Consider the following 14919-nt stretch of genomic DNA (forward strand, 5'->3'; position numbering starts at 1 on the left):
GTCGCACAACACAGTAAACCATCTACGTGGCTCAATTAGAAACGACGAAGAAGAAAAGGCTAAGTAATTTATATCATTTCTCATCATGCGTAATATTGAACTTAATAGTAGTATGTGATTGAATGCTGCTGATTAAAACCCAAATTAAATTTCATCCGATATGAAAGTTAGAGTACTCTAACTTTCATATCGGTCTTAACAAGTTTGTCAATGCCAACTTAAAAACTTAAACAAATTTTTGTCATCGACCAAATTTGAAAATAGAAGAAAGCGAATAATTGGTAAGCATGCTACTGCCTAGTCTTAGGTTGGTTGTTCTAGTATATATTAGCATGCTACTCCCAGACCTAATATGTTTCTCCCTCCCCAAACCCAACATCTATATTGAAGAAAAAGTATAATTCCTCCATGACTCCATTGAAGGCAGCCCAAAACTCTCCACTTCCTACATATTTCACAAATTTTAAGTAAATATTTCACAATTTCACAAATTTCACGTGCTTGTTTGTCATTATTTTTGTGTGTGTTAATTTTGATGTTTTGTATGGATTGTGACATTAAAAAAAAAGAAGGTGTTTTTTGCATGTTCATGGGATATAGGATTAGGGACTATTTCTATCGATCGAAGGCCATTCAACACCGGTCCACCAAATACAATGATAGTATTTGGTGGCCAGGCATTGAATTAGCTGCTTCGATTCAGAAACCCTCCCACCGTGAATTAGATGCTTCGATTCAGAAACCCTCCCACCAAAAGGATTTAAAGCATATGAAATTACATTGTTCGACATGCAGTAACCAAACATAAGTAAGGTATTCGGTGGGCGACGGTCGAACATATGACTTCTACTCGGTACCCATCTACTGAAATAGTTTTCACTTTTCACCATTCGATTTAATCCTATCGAAAATTGGTATCGTGTTTAATTGGTAGGTACTAGTTCGTCAACAAACAAAACATGAACCAATAAACCAACTACCTAGATATGATGTATGAAAAATTTCAAAAATGTAAAAAAAATATAAACTCTTGTCTCATTTGGAGGTTCCCTATGAACGATTTCACCCTTTATTTGTCAAAAATTGATTTTTTAGATCAAATAGAGTCAAGGTATTGTTAGGGTTTAGAATTAGGATTGAGAGTGAGAATGATGAAAGGTTGGATTTAGATTGTTGGCAAGTTGTAGGGTTTATAGAGTAAATTGATTTTAATTATGTAAAAACAATTTTTCTTTAATGGTCAATTAATTCATATCGGGGTATAATAGTCTGTTCATATTAGAAAGGAAGAAAGGAAAAAAGGAAGAGGGAATGTGAGAGAGAAGGGAAAGGGCCAGTTGGACCTTTGTCCACCTTACTAGAATTTTCTTCCTTAATTTTTTAGTTGTGTATCCTTTATGGTCTTTTCATATTAGGATAAAATTGTAATTTCAAAAATAAAAAAAGAGTGTTGCTATTTGCACACCATTTTGTTTTCTTTTTGCACACTATTTTTCTCTTTTTTTTCTCCTACACATCCCCTACCCTCTTCTAAAATTTAAAATTTCTCTTAACACACTATTCCAATTATCCTAATATCCCTATTTTATCTATTTCACAAAAATTTTCACCACAACACACTCCATCAACTCAGATAAAAAAAAAAAAAACACACACACACACACCCAACCTATCTCTCTCCCTCACCCCGATCACCTCCCTCCCTCACCCTCCCTCACTGACCACCTCCCTTTCTCCTTCACTCAACCCACTTGTCGAAAAAATCAACAAGTTTCGGCACTGGTCCGCTAAACTAGCTGCAATTTTTTTTTTAATATTTTGGGGAGAGAGGGGAGATTGAGGAAGGCAGCAGGGAAGTCCCTGGTCTTGAAGCTAGACAGAGACAAAGAAAGGGAGAGGAGAGAGAAAGAGGGGTGGGTCAGGGTGGTTTCCAGTCTTAACGGGACTGGGCAGGGCTGAGGTGGTCGCCGGGGTGGTTCCTGTCGAGCTTAGGTCTAGGGTGGGGGGTGCTGTGACGGGGAGAGAGAGGGATAGAGGTGGGTAATTTTGTTTTTGATGTTTTTTGTCTTTTACAAATTAAATTTTTGGATGTGCAAAAAGAAGAAAAAAAAGGTGTGCAAATAGCAATAAAAAAAAAAAAAAAGGAGTGGCGTGAGGTGAGAAGTAAAAGAGTGAGTGTGAGGATAGAAGCAATCAATAAAAACATTTAGAAAGAATAAAATGACATATTTGCCCATCCCAAATATAGAATTTGCCAAGCGCTCAAAGTCCGCAAGAGGCTACGCTCACTCACAGTCACAGGACTAAGCGTCTCCTTCAACCTACTTGAGGATGTCGGCCTTATCCTGCGCCACATCTGCCTATCCTACGCTAACACTTAGAGCTTCTGTACCCATGACTACTACTCGTTCAGTCTCGCCAGTCTCAGTCGCTACCAATCACCATTATCATCAGAAAGACTGTCCTTTTGTTCCAGAGGTAAATTGCTTTAAGTCCATGCTACTTTCCAAATTTCCAGAACCTTCAAGATTATTATTTTTCTGTTTGGTTTCTGGGTAAGTGTTGGAATTTACTAGAAATCAAACTTCTAAGCATTTGGCATGGGGGCTCACTTTTCTGTTGTTTATCTCAAATAAACCATGCAAGAAGAGTAGCTTTAGTGCTGCTCAAGCCTCATATTCTCTCGAAACCCAATTATTTTGATAGCTAGTGAAACAAAAAAACATCTTATGATTATACCAGATAAAAAAACGGTCAAGCATATTGTGGATTATTTGGAGTTTTTTTTTTTTTTTTTTTAATTTCTTAATTTCTTCTTTCTTTTTGGTTGGTATAAGTCACATAACATAATGTTTCCTTGAATTTCAGAGCAATCAAACAAACCCATCTTCCATTTATAAATACAATGCTTAATTTCTGTAGCAAATATACATAATTTGAATTATTAGGCATAGATTGTGAATTTAGTTACAGTAAATATGGAGCTGGATGTTTGTGTTAACAGCTAAAAGCTTCATTGGGATGATACCTCAAGTGGCTTCATTTAATGCAGGTTGCGGAAGCAGTGGACTCCTTATATTCAGAGTTCAGAGCAGTGGATAATTTGGTGGCACGCAATACCAACCGTGTTCTTAAAGCTTTCCAAAATGCTCGAATTGGATCTCATGTAAGTAACTTTTTGTTTTATTTGGATATAGTGCCCGGGATGGTTATTGTTATATTAGAATGTTCAAATTTGATCTCGTGTAAGTAGCCTTCTGTTTAATTTAGAGATAGTGTCTGAGATGGTTATTGGTATACTATACTTGAATGCCAATGCTTTGTCAGGTGATACTGTGACATGCCCTGGTTTTAATGCTTTTGATGTAATCCTCGGAAGCATGTCTAGATTTGTTCTTTGTTCAAAGGCCTTTTATTTGGTTATGGTAGCTGTTAGAATGCGTGCTTTGAAATTTTGTTTAAATAAGTACTACATGCAATGAAATAATAGCCCTTACTGTTTTCTTTTTGTGTCATCATCCTTTATATGCCCTAATTCTGTAAAAAATCCAGAGTTCTCTCTCTGGGTCTCTTGAAATCATGAAAGTTTACCGTATTATGTGATGATAAAATTTATCATATATGGTAGTTATCATGGCTGTTGTCATGCTTATGTCTATAATCAGCATTTCGCCGGATGCACTGGCTATGGTCATGATGAAGCTGGGGGACGCGAAGCGCTTGACCAAGCTTTTGCAGAAATTGTTGGGGCTGAATCTGCAATAGTTCGCTCACAGGTTTTCCATGTAGTGTTTTATGTTTACTTTATAGGGGTATTTACAATGCTTTTTTAATCCTCTTCTCCAATACCTTCAGTTTTTCTCAGGAACTCATGCTATAACCTGTGCTTTATTTGCTTTTCTAAGGCCAGGGGATGAGGTGAGCTTTTACTTTGATATTGCATGCACTTCCTGTTGAAAGTTTATCTGCAGCTATAAATTGTTCTCCATCCATTTTTTCCTTGGAATATGGTTTAGACTTTTGACTAATCTAAATGTCAGCTTTTGGCAGTTGCTGGTCCTCCCTATGACACATTGGAAGAAGTTATTGGAAAGAGAGACTCTCATGGGATGGGATCCTTGAGAGATTTTGGAGTGAAATACCGTGAAGTTCCAGTATGTTATATTGTTATTAGTTATACAAAAACAATTATTTCAGATTTCTGGCTGTGCTATGTGAACTTTCTCACATTTAATGTCATTTTAGCTTGCTGAAAATGGTGGCCTTCACTGGGATGCACTTATGCATGCATTGAGACCTGAAACAAAATGTGCACTTATTCAGAGGTCTTGTGGTTATTCATGGCGTCAGAGTTTAAGTGTGGATGAGATAAAGCGAGCAATTAAGATAATTAAGGTAAGTTTCTCAGAATTTCATTGTGAATTACATGGAACTGGCTTTTTAGCCAGAGTGTGCCATAGAAGTGAATAACCGCAAAGATTATAATCTGGATATCAATTGGAATCTTTATCAAGTTAAGGTGACATCATTAATTCATTATATATTAAATAGGATGATAATTTTAACTACTGATATCTTTTATATCCAATTGTTTTGCTCCTTGAGTAGCCAGAATACTGGGGTATCATCTTGCAAGATTTTCTTCGACACTTCCCACTATTATTGTTAATCTAATTTGTTATTCTGGAGTAGCGAGAAATTGCTATTCTAATTTGGTTTGTTAACTCTTAGCAATCATTTTTTGCTGTCACTTTCATTGTCTCGAAAAGTTTACTGTGGTTGTTCGTCATATATTGAAACAGATGCAGAATCCTAACTGCTTGGTTATGGTGGATAATTGTTATGGTGAATTTGTGGAAAGCATTGAACCTCCAATGGTGGTACGTGACATTTTGTATCCCTTTTTCTATTTCTTCTGAAGAAGGGCAATAAAATGTTGTTATTGGTGAACAGGGTGCAGATTTAATTGCTGGCAGTTTGATAAAAAATCCTGGTGGAACAATTGCACCATGCGGTGGATATGTTGCAGGGAGGGAAAAATGGGTTAAAGCAGCAGCAGCTCGTCTTTCTGCACCCGGCCTTGGAATTGATTGTGGCTCAACTCCTGGTTACATTATGCGAGCGTTTTTCCAGGGTTTGTTCCTTTCACCTCAAATGGTAGGTGAGGCTATCAAGGTATTGGAATCTGCACTTCCTAGTTCACATTTTATTTTTATTACTTCAATTTGGAACTGATTTTTTCCCTTGTTCCTGTAACAATAGGGGACTTTCCTAATAGCTGAAGTTATGGCATCCAAAGGGTATAGGGTTCAGCCACTTCCTCGTGTTCCTCGTCATGACACAGTACAGGTAGTTTGTGCTTCATTTTATATTCTTTCCGAGTGAACCTCCAAAAACATTATATTGTGGGCTCAGAGATTTAGTTCTGCCTTAATGGTCACATGGTCTGGGGTTAACAACTCTCTATCTATTCTAATTTATAGTAATCTGTAAAATTCATCCTTTTAACCAGATAGCATCTCTATTGATAAATATAAGATGATAATGTTATTCTGGTTTTACGGTTTTGATTAACTGATTGATGATGTTAGTTGACAAGCATGCTCTGCTAAAACAGAAGAAAAAATCAAATGGTTTGTAATTCTTTTCAGGCTGTACAACTTGGAAGCCGTGAGCGTCTTCTTGCTTTCTGTGAGGCTGTACAGAAAAGCTCCCCAGTTGGTTCATTTACTAAACCAATTGCTGGTACAACTCCTGGATATGCATCAGAGGTCTGGCCACATTTAATTCTACATTCAGTTACATAATGATTTTCGGAATTTATTTTCTTAAATTGCATCTCTTGCAACAATAGAAGCATTGCAGCAGCAGCTTCTGTTACTATAATCCGCACCAAAAACAAATTTATGAGTCTGGTTCTCATGAAGTGCAAATTGTGTGCATTAGATGCCTCATAAGTCTAAAGTGCACCTGAGGTTATTGAATATTTTAATCCTTGCATCTCAATATAAAAATCTTGTTCCTCCCCATATATAGTTAATTGGTTTTTTTTTTTTGGACTGAATTGGTTGGGTTGGCTGCTCCAAGATAACATGATATTATAGCGGACAATTCATATAAATGAGGCATTAGTGTTTTGAAATCCATGCATGTAGCTTTATTGTAGGACGGGTGCTAGTGGCGGCATGCATTTGGATATTGGCTCCAGTCTGTTAGTTTCCACTTGAGAGTTTTCTTAATTGAAAATTAGTCGAGAACCCATGGCAATTCTTAAGCCCTTCACTAGTTACATTATATCTAGACAGCCAAGAATGCATGATAGCATTACTGAAATCTTTATAAACTGTGAAAATTGGGTAGTTCTATGCACAACTTATATTGAGAGTGGTGCCAAATCTTGCATTAACAAGTTTCAGGAGTAGGAGTTTAACTTTTGAAAAGTTGCTTGAAAACCAGCAGTTAGGCTCTTGTTTTCAATCACTTTTGGTTGTTAACCTGTATCAGGTGATCTTTGCTGATGGAACCTTTGTTGACGGGAGTACAAGTGAGCTTTCGTGCGATGGACCGTTAAGAGAGCCATTCGCTGTATTTTGCCAGGTAAGTGCTCGTTTTACATCGTTTATTTTCCTGGTTGAGGCTTGACCTATTGTGCAATTTTTGAAGTGGGGCAAGTTCGAAGCTTTTGCAAATGGTGATTGCGGTAGATATATTTAAGACATTTATTGCGTCCTGAATTTCAGCTTTTTTGGATTGTCTAATGTAGGGTGGCTCCCATTGGACTCAGTGGGGGCTAGTTCTTGGAGAGGTTTTAAAAGCCGTATAATGTAGAACCAAAGTTTTGCAATGAAGACAGGAAGGTTGTGGAATGGAATGTTTTCAGGGACGTCTGTAGTTCCTATTTATCATGCAAGAAGTACGTTGCTGTACCAGTTATGGCAGTCTCAAGATATGCTCTTGCTGCAATTGCTCAACACACATAACAGGATTGACATCAAACTCACCTCAGTTTTCAATATAAGGTAACAGACTTTAATTGATCTTCTGCTGCTAAAATTCCTGGTTTTTGCGTTTTAACTTTTATGTGACAGTTGCTTGCATGTAATATAGAACTCCAAATTCTAAATTTGTTGGTACTCCTGTTACTATTTTGATCAGCTTGCTGGCTCAGTTTATTGGAATTCGGAAGGGAGCTACTGCGTGAATCCAAAGAGACAAATGAGGATACTGTTTGAGGGGGCAGGAATTTTCTTCACCATGGGGTTTTCTTTGATTTGGGTTGATGCAAGAAAATCAATCACTTTTGCTTTGAAGAAAGTATGCCTAGGAAATTAGTTGAATATTACAATTTTAGCCTCAATGTTTTACTTTAAATTTTTGCCGCTCATTTTGCCATCTTGTCAACAATACTTCATTATATCACAGTTATCACTTGATGTCCGAGTGAAACAGATGGGGCTGGTACAGTGACAAATTAACATTTGGAAGAGAAGATACACATTTTCTAGGGAACGAGGAAACTCCATGACTCATTTTTTCATCGGGTACAAGATCTTCAGATAAATTTTAGATATACCGTATACGCAATCATCCACAAATCACATGGATAAAAGAAGATACATGTATTCATGATATTTCCTGCATGTCTCACTAATGAGCTAATCGACAAGTCAATGGATACTTGTCATTACAGGTTCTTAGAAAAAAATAAATCCAAATGCAGTTGGACTACAAAAAAAGATGAATTTATTCAATCAGAAATATGATGAACTCTGCATCAAGCACGCACCTTCAGAAAATAATGACAATAAATCTGTGTATAGTTTTCGGGCCTTGGGCCCTCATCTAACCCAAAATGCATCAAAAAATAGTAAAAAAAAGTCCGTGCGGTGAGCGTGGATCGAACACGCGACCTTCAGATCTTCAGTCTGACGCTCTCCCAACTGAGCTATCCCCGCTGTTGATGTTACAGCACTTCTGAAACTTTTTATTATCTTGAGTATCCTACAAAGCACACCATCTTCTTCCTCTCCTACAACAATTGAAGTACAAAGCAAAGCATGGCAGAGGTGCTCGCACTCCCTACCATCTCTCACCGTCCAATAATTTCAGTCTGAGCAACCAACCAGTCGCATAAGATCTCATGCCGGATATTCAAACAGTGATCTTTTCTCTGCATCTTTGCTCTCGATAAAAGTTAAGGAAATCTCGCAGAAGAACAACAGAAGCAAGAGCTTGTTTCTGCAACCAAAGAGACCGTTAGTTCATTTTCTGTACTTAATCAACATATGAGTGCTTTTCTTTATGCCTTTAGCATTAGTTGACTGTTAACACTTAGCTTCACTTTTTAAGTATGGATTTATGCTTCTGTTCTGTGTCTGGGTGTTTAGTTATTGGCTGCAACTTTTCCTCACAATTTTTGTCTTTCTGTTACTAATAAATCTCTGGAAAATAAAATAAAAAAAGACTGAAATTTGAATATTGTCATCTGGGTTTGTCACAAATTTATGATTTGTTTTGCTTCGCATCTTTGTTTGACTAATTTGCTTTCTAAGTCTACTTGGTCAAGTGCTTTGGTTAAATTTTAATTAAAACCATTGACACCCTTTTTGGCAGGTTCTAGTTCTTGAATCACCTCTGTGGTTAAAGACACAAAAAGAAAAAATGGCAAATCCTGCACAAGTTACTGTACTCGTTTCCACTTTCTGTGTGATGCTTACAATGCATTTTTCAGTACAGCTTCTCTCAGAACATTTTTTTTACTGGAAGAAGCCAAAGGAGCAAAAAGCCATCATAATCATTATTCTTATGGCCCCCTTGTATGCTATAGATTCCTTTGTGGGCTTGGTAGATTTCCAGGGAAGCAAAGTTTTCTTTACATTCTTGGACTCGGTCAAGGAATGCTATGAGGCATTGGTAAGATTTCAATATTGGGAAATATAGTTTTTGTGTGTAAGGTAAACTAAGATTTGAGGTTCTGTTGGCCTGAGTTATTAATTTGTTGGTGCTAAGTTTCTTAGTTCTTTATGTGCAGGTGATTGCTAAGTTTTTGGCTTTGCTGTACAGCTACTTAAACATATCTATAAGTAAAAACATAGTTCCGGATGAGATCAAAGGAAGGGAGATTCACCATTCATTTCCAATGACCCTTTTTCTGGTAAATGAATTTTCTTCTCGGATTCTGGTTGTGTTTATTAAATTCATGATTTATAAATGTCTTTGTTATCCTGATATCAAAACTTTCTTCTATTGATGTTATGAATAGCACATCTATTAACATTAGCAGCTTAAGAAGAAACAGTTTGGAGACATCTCCGATCGTATAAAACATTTAATTTTATGCTTAAAGAACTCATATATATGGGCAACAACTTGCCTAGTCTCTCTGGGGGTTAGAACATTAAAAGGATTCCTAGCAATTACAAGACACTCTACCTATCCAACTTCTTAGTCTTTTTCACCTTCGCCCAGTAGTAGAGTGTTAAAATGTATGTATGTAGCTTTTCTCAGATTTATTGAAACTAGCTAGCGCCTATTAGCTGTTTTGTTAACCTTGATATGTTGAGGTATATATTGACTTGTACCTATCAAATGCAGCCTCACACTGTTCGTTTGAACCATAATACATTGAAGCTTCTCAAGTACTGGACATGGCAATTTGTTGTGATTCGCCCTGTGTGCTCCATCTTGATGATAACTCTTCAACTTCTTGGAGTATATCCCAGTTGGGTTAGCTGGACATTCACGATAATTTTGAACATTTCAGTGTCACTGGCTCTGTATTCTCTTGTCATTTTCTACCATGTGTTTGCTAAAGAGCTGGAACCACACAAACCTCTTGCTAAGTTCTTATGCATCAAAGGGATTGTCTTCTTCTGCTTTTGGCAGGTAACGATCATTTCCCCTCCCCTTTCATGTTAAGCCATAAACTGAAAAGTTCATAGTTCTGTCAAATGTGGATTGTTAAGTTAGAGAATGCCATTATGTATAACAGTTTTTGTGAATATTATAAACTTTGAGAAGGGAATTTAGACTTTGTTGGCCGTTAGGCATGAAAGTTACCACTGGATAGTGGAGGTATTGTTCTTGATGATTCTTGTTCATGAGCAGATAGACTTGTTGTGTAGAATCTCCCAAAGCAATATTGTCATAATGTGCAATATGCATATTGAATTTTTCCTTCTAGATTATCTGTGGCATATCATACAGCAGCAAGATATTGGACATTGGTGATGCTAGATAGTGATTGTGGTGTGATACCCTATGTAAAACGATCTTTAATTTATCCAGATGTAGATTGTTATGAGTTCAGGACATTGTATGCTTTCCTTTCTTGTCCATGAATATTGTTAGGCTTCTCATGCTGGTTCTAACTTCTAACACCGAGGCTTCTCATGTGTCCATGCCTAAAGTTGTGTTTCATCTTCGATTCCATGAGATGTCCAATACCATATCAAAATGCCTGTGTGTCTGCGTTGAATTTTGAGACCCTTATTTGTCTTTTTGCTCTGGTAGCATTACTTTAATGTTTACATAACGAAACATTTTTTGCTCAAATATCAAAAAATTCCCATTATTGGTTGGAAAAAGTCATCCATAATGTGAATGTACTTTCTTGAACATCTCCAATTTGTAGATATGTACTTGATTCAGTTGTTGGGAACAGGGCTGATTTTTTATTATTTTTTTTTCTACGAGTATTGTTTGCAAATGAAATTTCTTGATTGTTTTGACAAAGAAGTTCACTTGGTTTTGCAGGGAATTGTTCTTGATATTCTTGCAGCATTGAAAATAATTCGACCTCATCATATCTGGCTAGACGTGGAGCATATAGAGGAAGCCCTCCAAAACATATTGGTGTGTGTGGAGATGGTTTTCTTTTCAGTTATTCAGAAGTATGCATATGATGTCACACCATATAGAGATGATGGCATATCGAGCAAGAAACAGGGTAAGAAGCACGAATGATTTGGATCGTGGTAAAGAATCTTATGTGCTGATATTTCTTCTAGTAGCTGTTGTACGAGGAACATCAGCAGATATATCCATAATATTGAATGGAATGCAGGTATGGTGCTTGGTATACCATATCTATATGATCTGGAACGTTTGAACCGTTATCAAAATCCTATTGAACAAGCTCAATATTTAATATCAGAACTAATAAAACCCATGTGGGTGCGTACTAGAGTTTCTTCTATCGTTGCTTGCTAGTAAGTCTGTTGACACTTTGGTTACTACCTAGTAGTGTAGAGTTTCTGTTGAGCATGTTTACAGTAAGAAAGGACCATACCCTTCTCCTCCATGCAGTAGCTGGGTTGCCTATGCATTGGTGTTTTGACTACCATCATTCATTTGTCTAATGTAAGAAGTTAGAAGAAACTTTTTTATTATTGTTGGGATCATAGAATTAATAATAAATTATGTCGAAGTCCTGTTTTTGAAAGATTTTTAACCCTAAACCTAGCGAATTAAAAAAATAAGTTCCAACTCAATCTGTTCGTGTATGCGAGCGCGGAGACAAAAAAAAATACACTACCAAGGGCTCGGTGGATGCATTAGCAATTGCATATGCATCTGCACATTTTTAAGTTGCAGATGGCTTTTTTAGATTACAAATGCATCATTTTAAGTTGTAGATGACATGTTTTAGGTTTTAGGTTGCAGATGTATTGATGTATTTGCCGAGCGCTCAGTGGACAATTTGAGTTTCTACTTAATTTTTTGACCGGCCTGGGGTTTGACTTAAATTTCTTTCTCATTTTGGGTTTCTAATTAAAGCAACCCTAGAATTAATTGAGGAAAATATAGTATTACTTTGTGTAAAATTGTTAAGTTGGTGAAAAACTTGTGACTAAGAGATAGATTTTTTAAAGATAAAATTTTGAACAAATGGGAGAAATTTTGTGGAGTACCGAAATTTCGGCCAAAAATTGAGGAAATATCATCGAAATTTCAACGAAGTCTTTTTCGTTTAACTTTTTTTTTTTTTTTTTTGGAGTTGTGGGGAGGGGGGATTTGTGAGTAATTTTACGGTCATTCCAAATGAGCTACCTAACAACTCTTTTTTCATTTAGCTTTAAAAAGATCGCCCAAAATATCCAACCGAAATTTTGGTCGAAACGAATTCTAAAGAAAGCATATAATAAAAAAAAAATGGAAATACAATGACTAATGTGCAAGAAGTTAAAGTTAGCTTGGTCACAATAAAACCAATCATCAAATCATTGGTGTTGATTCATAAGATATTAGAACCAATCATCAAATCATTTAACAATAAAGAAATGTTATAATTAGCTTAGTCACATATGATATCGAACACTGTTTGGTCTTAGTTAAAAGCCCTACAGGTCTTCCTTATCTCTCCTAGGTCGTTAGTGAGTACATGTGTTCTCCCCATCTTAATCATAGCGTTGACAAAGCCTCGACCCCAAGCTTGATTGCTAATAGCCAGTTTTTGCACCAACCTAGCGGTCCGGAGATCTGAAGCCAGTGTCTGATCCGACTGAAACAAACCCTTCCCTTGCAACAAGTTGGTATAGTAGTGATTGTCCAGCTTCAGTGGTGTTGTGGGATCAAAGTCCACGATATTATCAACCTTCTTTGCTTTGTCTTTGGCCAAAAAATCTTGTTCCGGGCACATGAGGGACAGATCATGTGCATACAACGGGTTCAGGGCAGGGTCTCGGACCTGATTTTCGTTGAACTTGTAGAGTCTGTAGTCAAAGAAGTTGCAGTGCGCCTTACCGATGGAGTGTGCACCTGTCAACACAACCATGTCCTTTGGGGTCAAGCCTTTTCTGGCAAAGATGTCTATGATGTCATCCATAGGTGTTGTAGGAAAAGGGAGGTTGCCAAAAACATCGGCAGAACGTGAAGTACGGCTGTCACGGCGACCAGCCGGAGTTTTGTGATAGGGTAGGCCGGCTAGGAAAACAGCTTCCCGAGCAGCAAATGCTAATATATCGGCGCAAGACACAGTTTGCGGGCACTGTTCCTCTAGCTGAGCCTTTATTTCATCAATGACTTCAAGCCCAATGAGACCACCAATGTTGGCTTGTGATTGTTTCTCTACGGGCTCACCGGAGGGAGTGGTATCCAACAGAATTGAGGCATCACATCCCTGTTCCATTCATGAATTAATTGATGTTAAAAAGAATGACTCATTCTGTGTTTCGATCGATCTCAACACGTAATAAGAAACGAGTCATTTTCTTATATTTCTAACCAGCTTGTGAAAACGTTTTTTGTTTTGAAGAAACCCAACAGCGCGCGCAACATACGTACCTTGACAAAACAATCATGGAAAAAGAGGCGAATGAGGCCAGCCGGTAGCCTTGGATCTTGCAGATGAGCCTTTGCCACAATGTTAGCCACAACTTTCTCCACATTGGGGCATCTACGATCGTAAAATCCCACATGTAAGCCGTTCCCACCGGGTGCTGCCTTCGAAGGAAGGACATTGATGATGCACAAGGTGAAGATTGTTGCAGTGATCAGACGGCTCATCTCCATGTTAATAATTAAAACAGAGATATAATTGATGCCAGAACCAGATACAAGATGCATGGTATGGGGTGCTTCGCTTTTATACCATGCACAAACCGCGTGGTTGGGACTTGGGAGTAATTTCTTAATTTTAGATGCCACCTCCATAGAACCGAATGAAGGTTAATTTTGTCATAAACATCCCTTGTATCTAGGTGTTTTGGGTGGATCGGATCCAAAATAAACTGTTTCATTTCCAATCCAAAAAGCACATGTTGGCCGTTGCTATAAGCCTATAAGTCTAGAAGATGAGATGGGTCCAGCTCCTTTTCGAAATATGTTAACTTGTTCTAAACGCCTTGACGTTTTTATTTTTACTATAATTAGACCCGTGCTTACAAAAGAATAAAGAGAAAACCTACAGTGTACAAGATCGAGGAAACTATATAAAACTTTAGTGACCTGTTCAATTCTTGAATTGTGAATCCACCCCATAGCCCATAGGTCGTGTATATATTTTTCTCTCATATATATCTCACACACCCAAATAAGAAAAAAAAAAAAAAAAACCACAGATACCTAACAAGTAAACATGTGATATGTATAGATGATTTTCAACAAATTAAAGAAGTAGACATGGGTCATAGCATCATGCGATAGCAATTAATAATGCAGATGCAATATTTTTGTGTAATCGATACATATTAAGTTTTGCAAATAGGTACTATTGTCTAGCTCAACATGGTAGGCTATGGTGGGAACCGTCATCAATAATGTAGATGTAATTACCAAACTCCAAAGTACATGGTCTAAATTTCCATTTGTAGTGATCGAAGAGAAGATAAGTAAATTGGTGTTTTTTTTTTTAAATTTAGATGGGGTGGAAAAATAAGGTAGATGAGAAAATATGAATGAAGCTGGGAATAGCCATTCTATAAATAATTACATTACTCACCGATCATTTTATTTGACTTGCAAATATTAAATCAATTAATATCAATACATCTTTGATTAGTATCATATTAAAATTAAATTTATTAACAATCTAAAGTAAAGTACTCTAAAGTTCATTTTACAACCTTTAATGATAAACAAACTCACTTTTGTACAAATAAAGCCTAAGTTATGTTTTGCTTCGTGTTTTTTGTCCTGAACGCTCGGTACCCTTATCGAGCGCTCAGTGGAGTTTTTTTTAATGGGCAAATTGCCACTATTTAACAGTGACAATATTTTATAGGGTGTTTTTGCAATTTAAGTAGCTACTGTTGCATAGTAATCAGGGTGTTAAATTTCGAAGTTTTTGGCGAAATTTCGCCGAAAATTTCGATTTTTGGGGGTGTTGAAATCGAAACCCATATTTGCTAAAATTTTGGGATGATTTCGTCGAAATTTCGGCGAAATTTTCGACGGTGCCCATAACCCATTCCCATAAGT

General features: G+C 37.0%; 3 protein-coding genes and 1 non-coding gene across 5 annotated transcripts; 2 read left to right on the plus strand and 2 right to left on the minus strand.

Annotated features, from left to right (window-relative positions):
• The first annotated feature begins 2290 nt into the window (after window positions 1–2290).
• On the plus strand, window positions 2291–7522 carry LOC147298098 (uncharacterized). The gene is made up of 13 exons (XM_086254995.1): window positions 2291–2478; window positions 3053–3166; window positions 3666–3776; window positions 3856–3918; window positions 4041–4154; window positions 4246–4395; window positions 4803–4880; window positions 4954–5175; window positions 5263–5349; window positions 5652–5771; window positions 6505–6597; window positions 6764–7019; window positions 7156–7522. Exons 1-12 carry the CDS (start codon window positions 2332–2334, stop codon window positions 6821–6823), a joined length of 1359 nt encoding a protein of 452 aa, XP_086111121.1. The 5' UTR covers window positions 2291–2331; the 3' UTR covers window positions 6824–7019; window positions 7156–7522.
• Window positions 7523–7882: 360 nt separating this feature from the next.
• On the minus strand, window positions 7883–7955 carry TRNAF-GAA (transfer RNA phenylalanine (anticodon GAA)). The gene has a single exon. It is a non-coding gene; the product is annotated as a tRNA-Phe (tRNA).
• A 77-nt stretch (window positions 7956–8032) lies between these two features.
• LOC147298100 (uncharacterized) lies at window positions 8033–11197 on the plus strand. Of its 2 annotated transcripts, none has more exons than XM_086248186.1 (5): window positions 8033–8255; window positions 8621–8913; window positions 9032–9154; window positions 9595–9885; window positions 10756–11197. In XM_086248186.1, exons 2-5 carry the CDS (start codon window positions 8662–8664, stop codon window positions 10963–10965), a joined length of 876 nt encoding a protein of 291 aa, XP_086104312.1. In that variant the 5' UTR covers window positions 8033–8255; window positions 8621–8661; the 3' UTR covers window positions 10966–11197. The 2 variants fall into 2 exon arrangements, with proteins under 2 accessions (XP_086104312.1, XP_086104305.1); XM_086248179.1 differs by having other exon boundaries at window positions 8034–8255; window positions 8614–8913.
• A 1121-nt stretch (window positions 11198–12318) lies between these two features.
• On the minus strand, window positions 12319–13771 carry LOC147298101 (peroxidase 5-like). The gene is made up of 2 exons (XM_086229858.1): window positions 13285–13771; window positions 12319–13120 (listed from the first exon to the last, which is right to left on the minus strand). Exons 1-2 carry the CDS (start codon window positions 13651–13653, stop codon window positions 12329–12331), a joined length of 1161 nt encoding a protein of 386 aa, XP_086085984.1. The 5' UTR covers window positions 13654–13771; the 3' UTR covers window positions 12319–12328.
• Between the last annotated feature and the right edge of the window lie 1148 nt (window positions 13772–14919).

Source organism: Dryas octopetala, chromosome 1 (assembly GCF_963921425.1).
Source record: "Dryas octopetala chromosome 1, drDryOcto1.1, whole genome shotgun sequence".
In the NCBI taxonomy this organism is placed as follows: Eukaryota; Viridiplantae; Streptophyta; class Magnoliopsida; order Rosales; family Rosaceae; genus Dryas; species Dryas octopetala.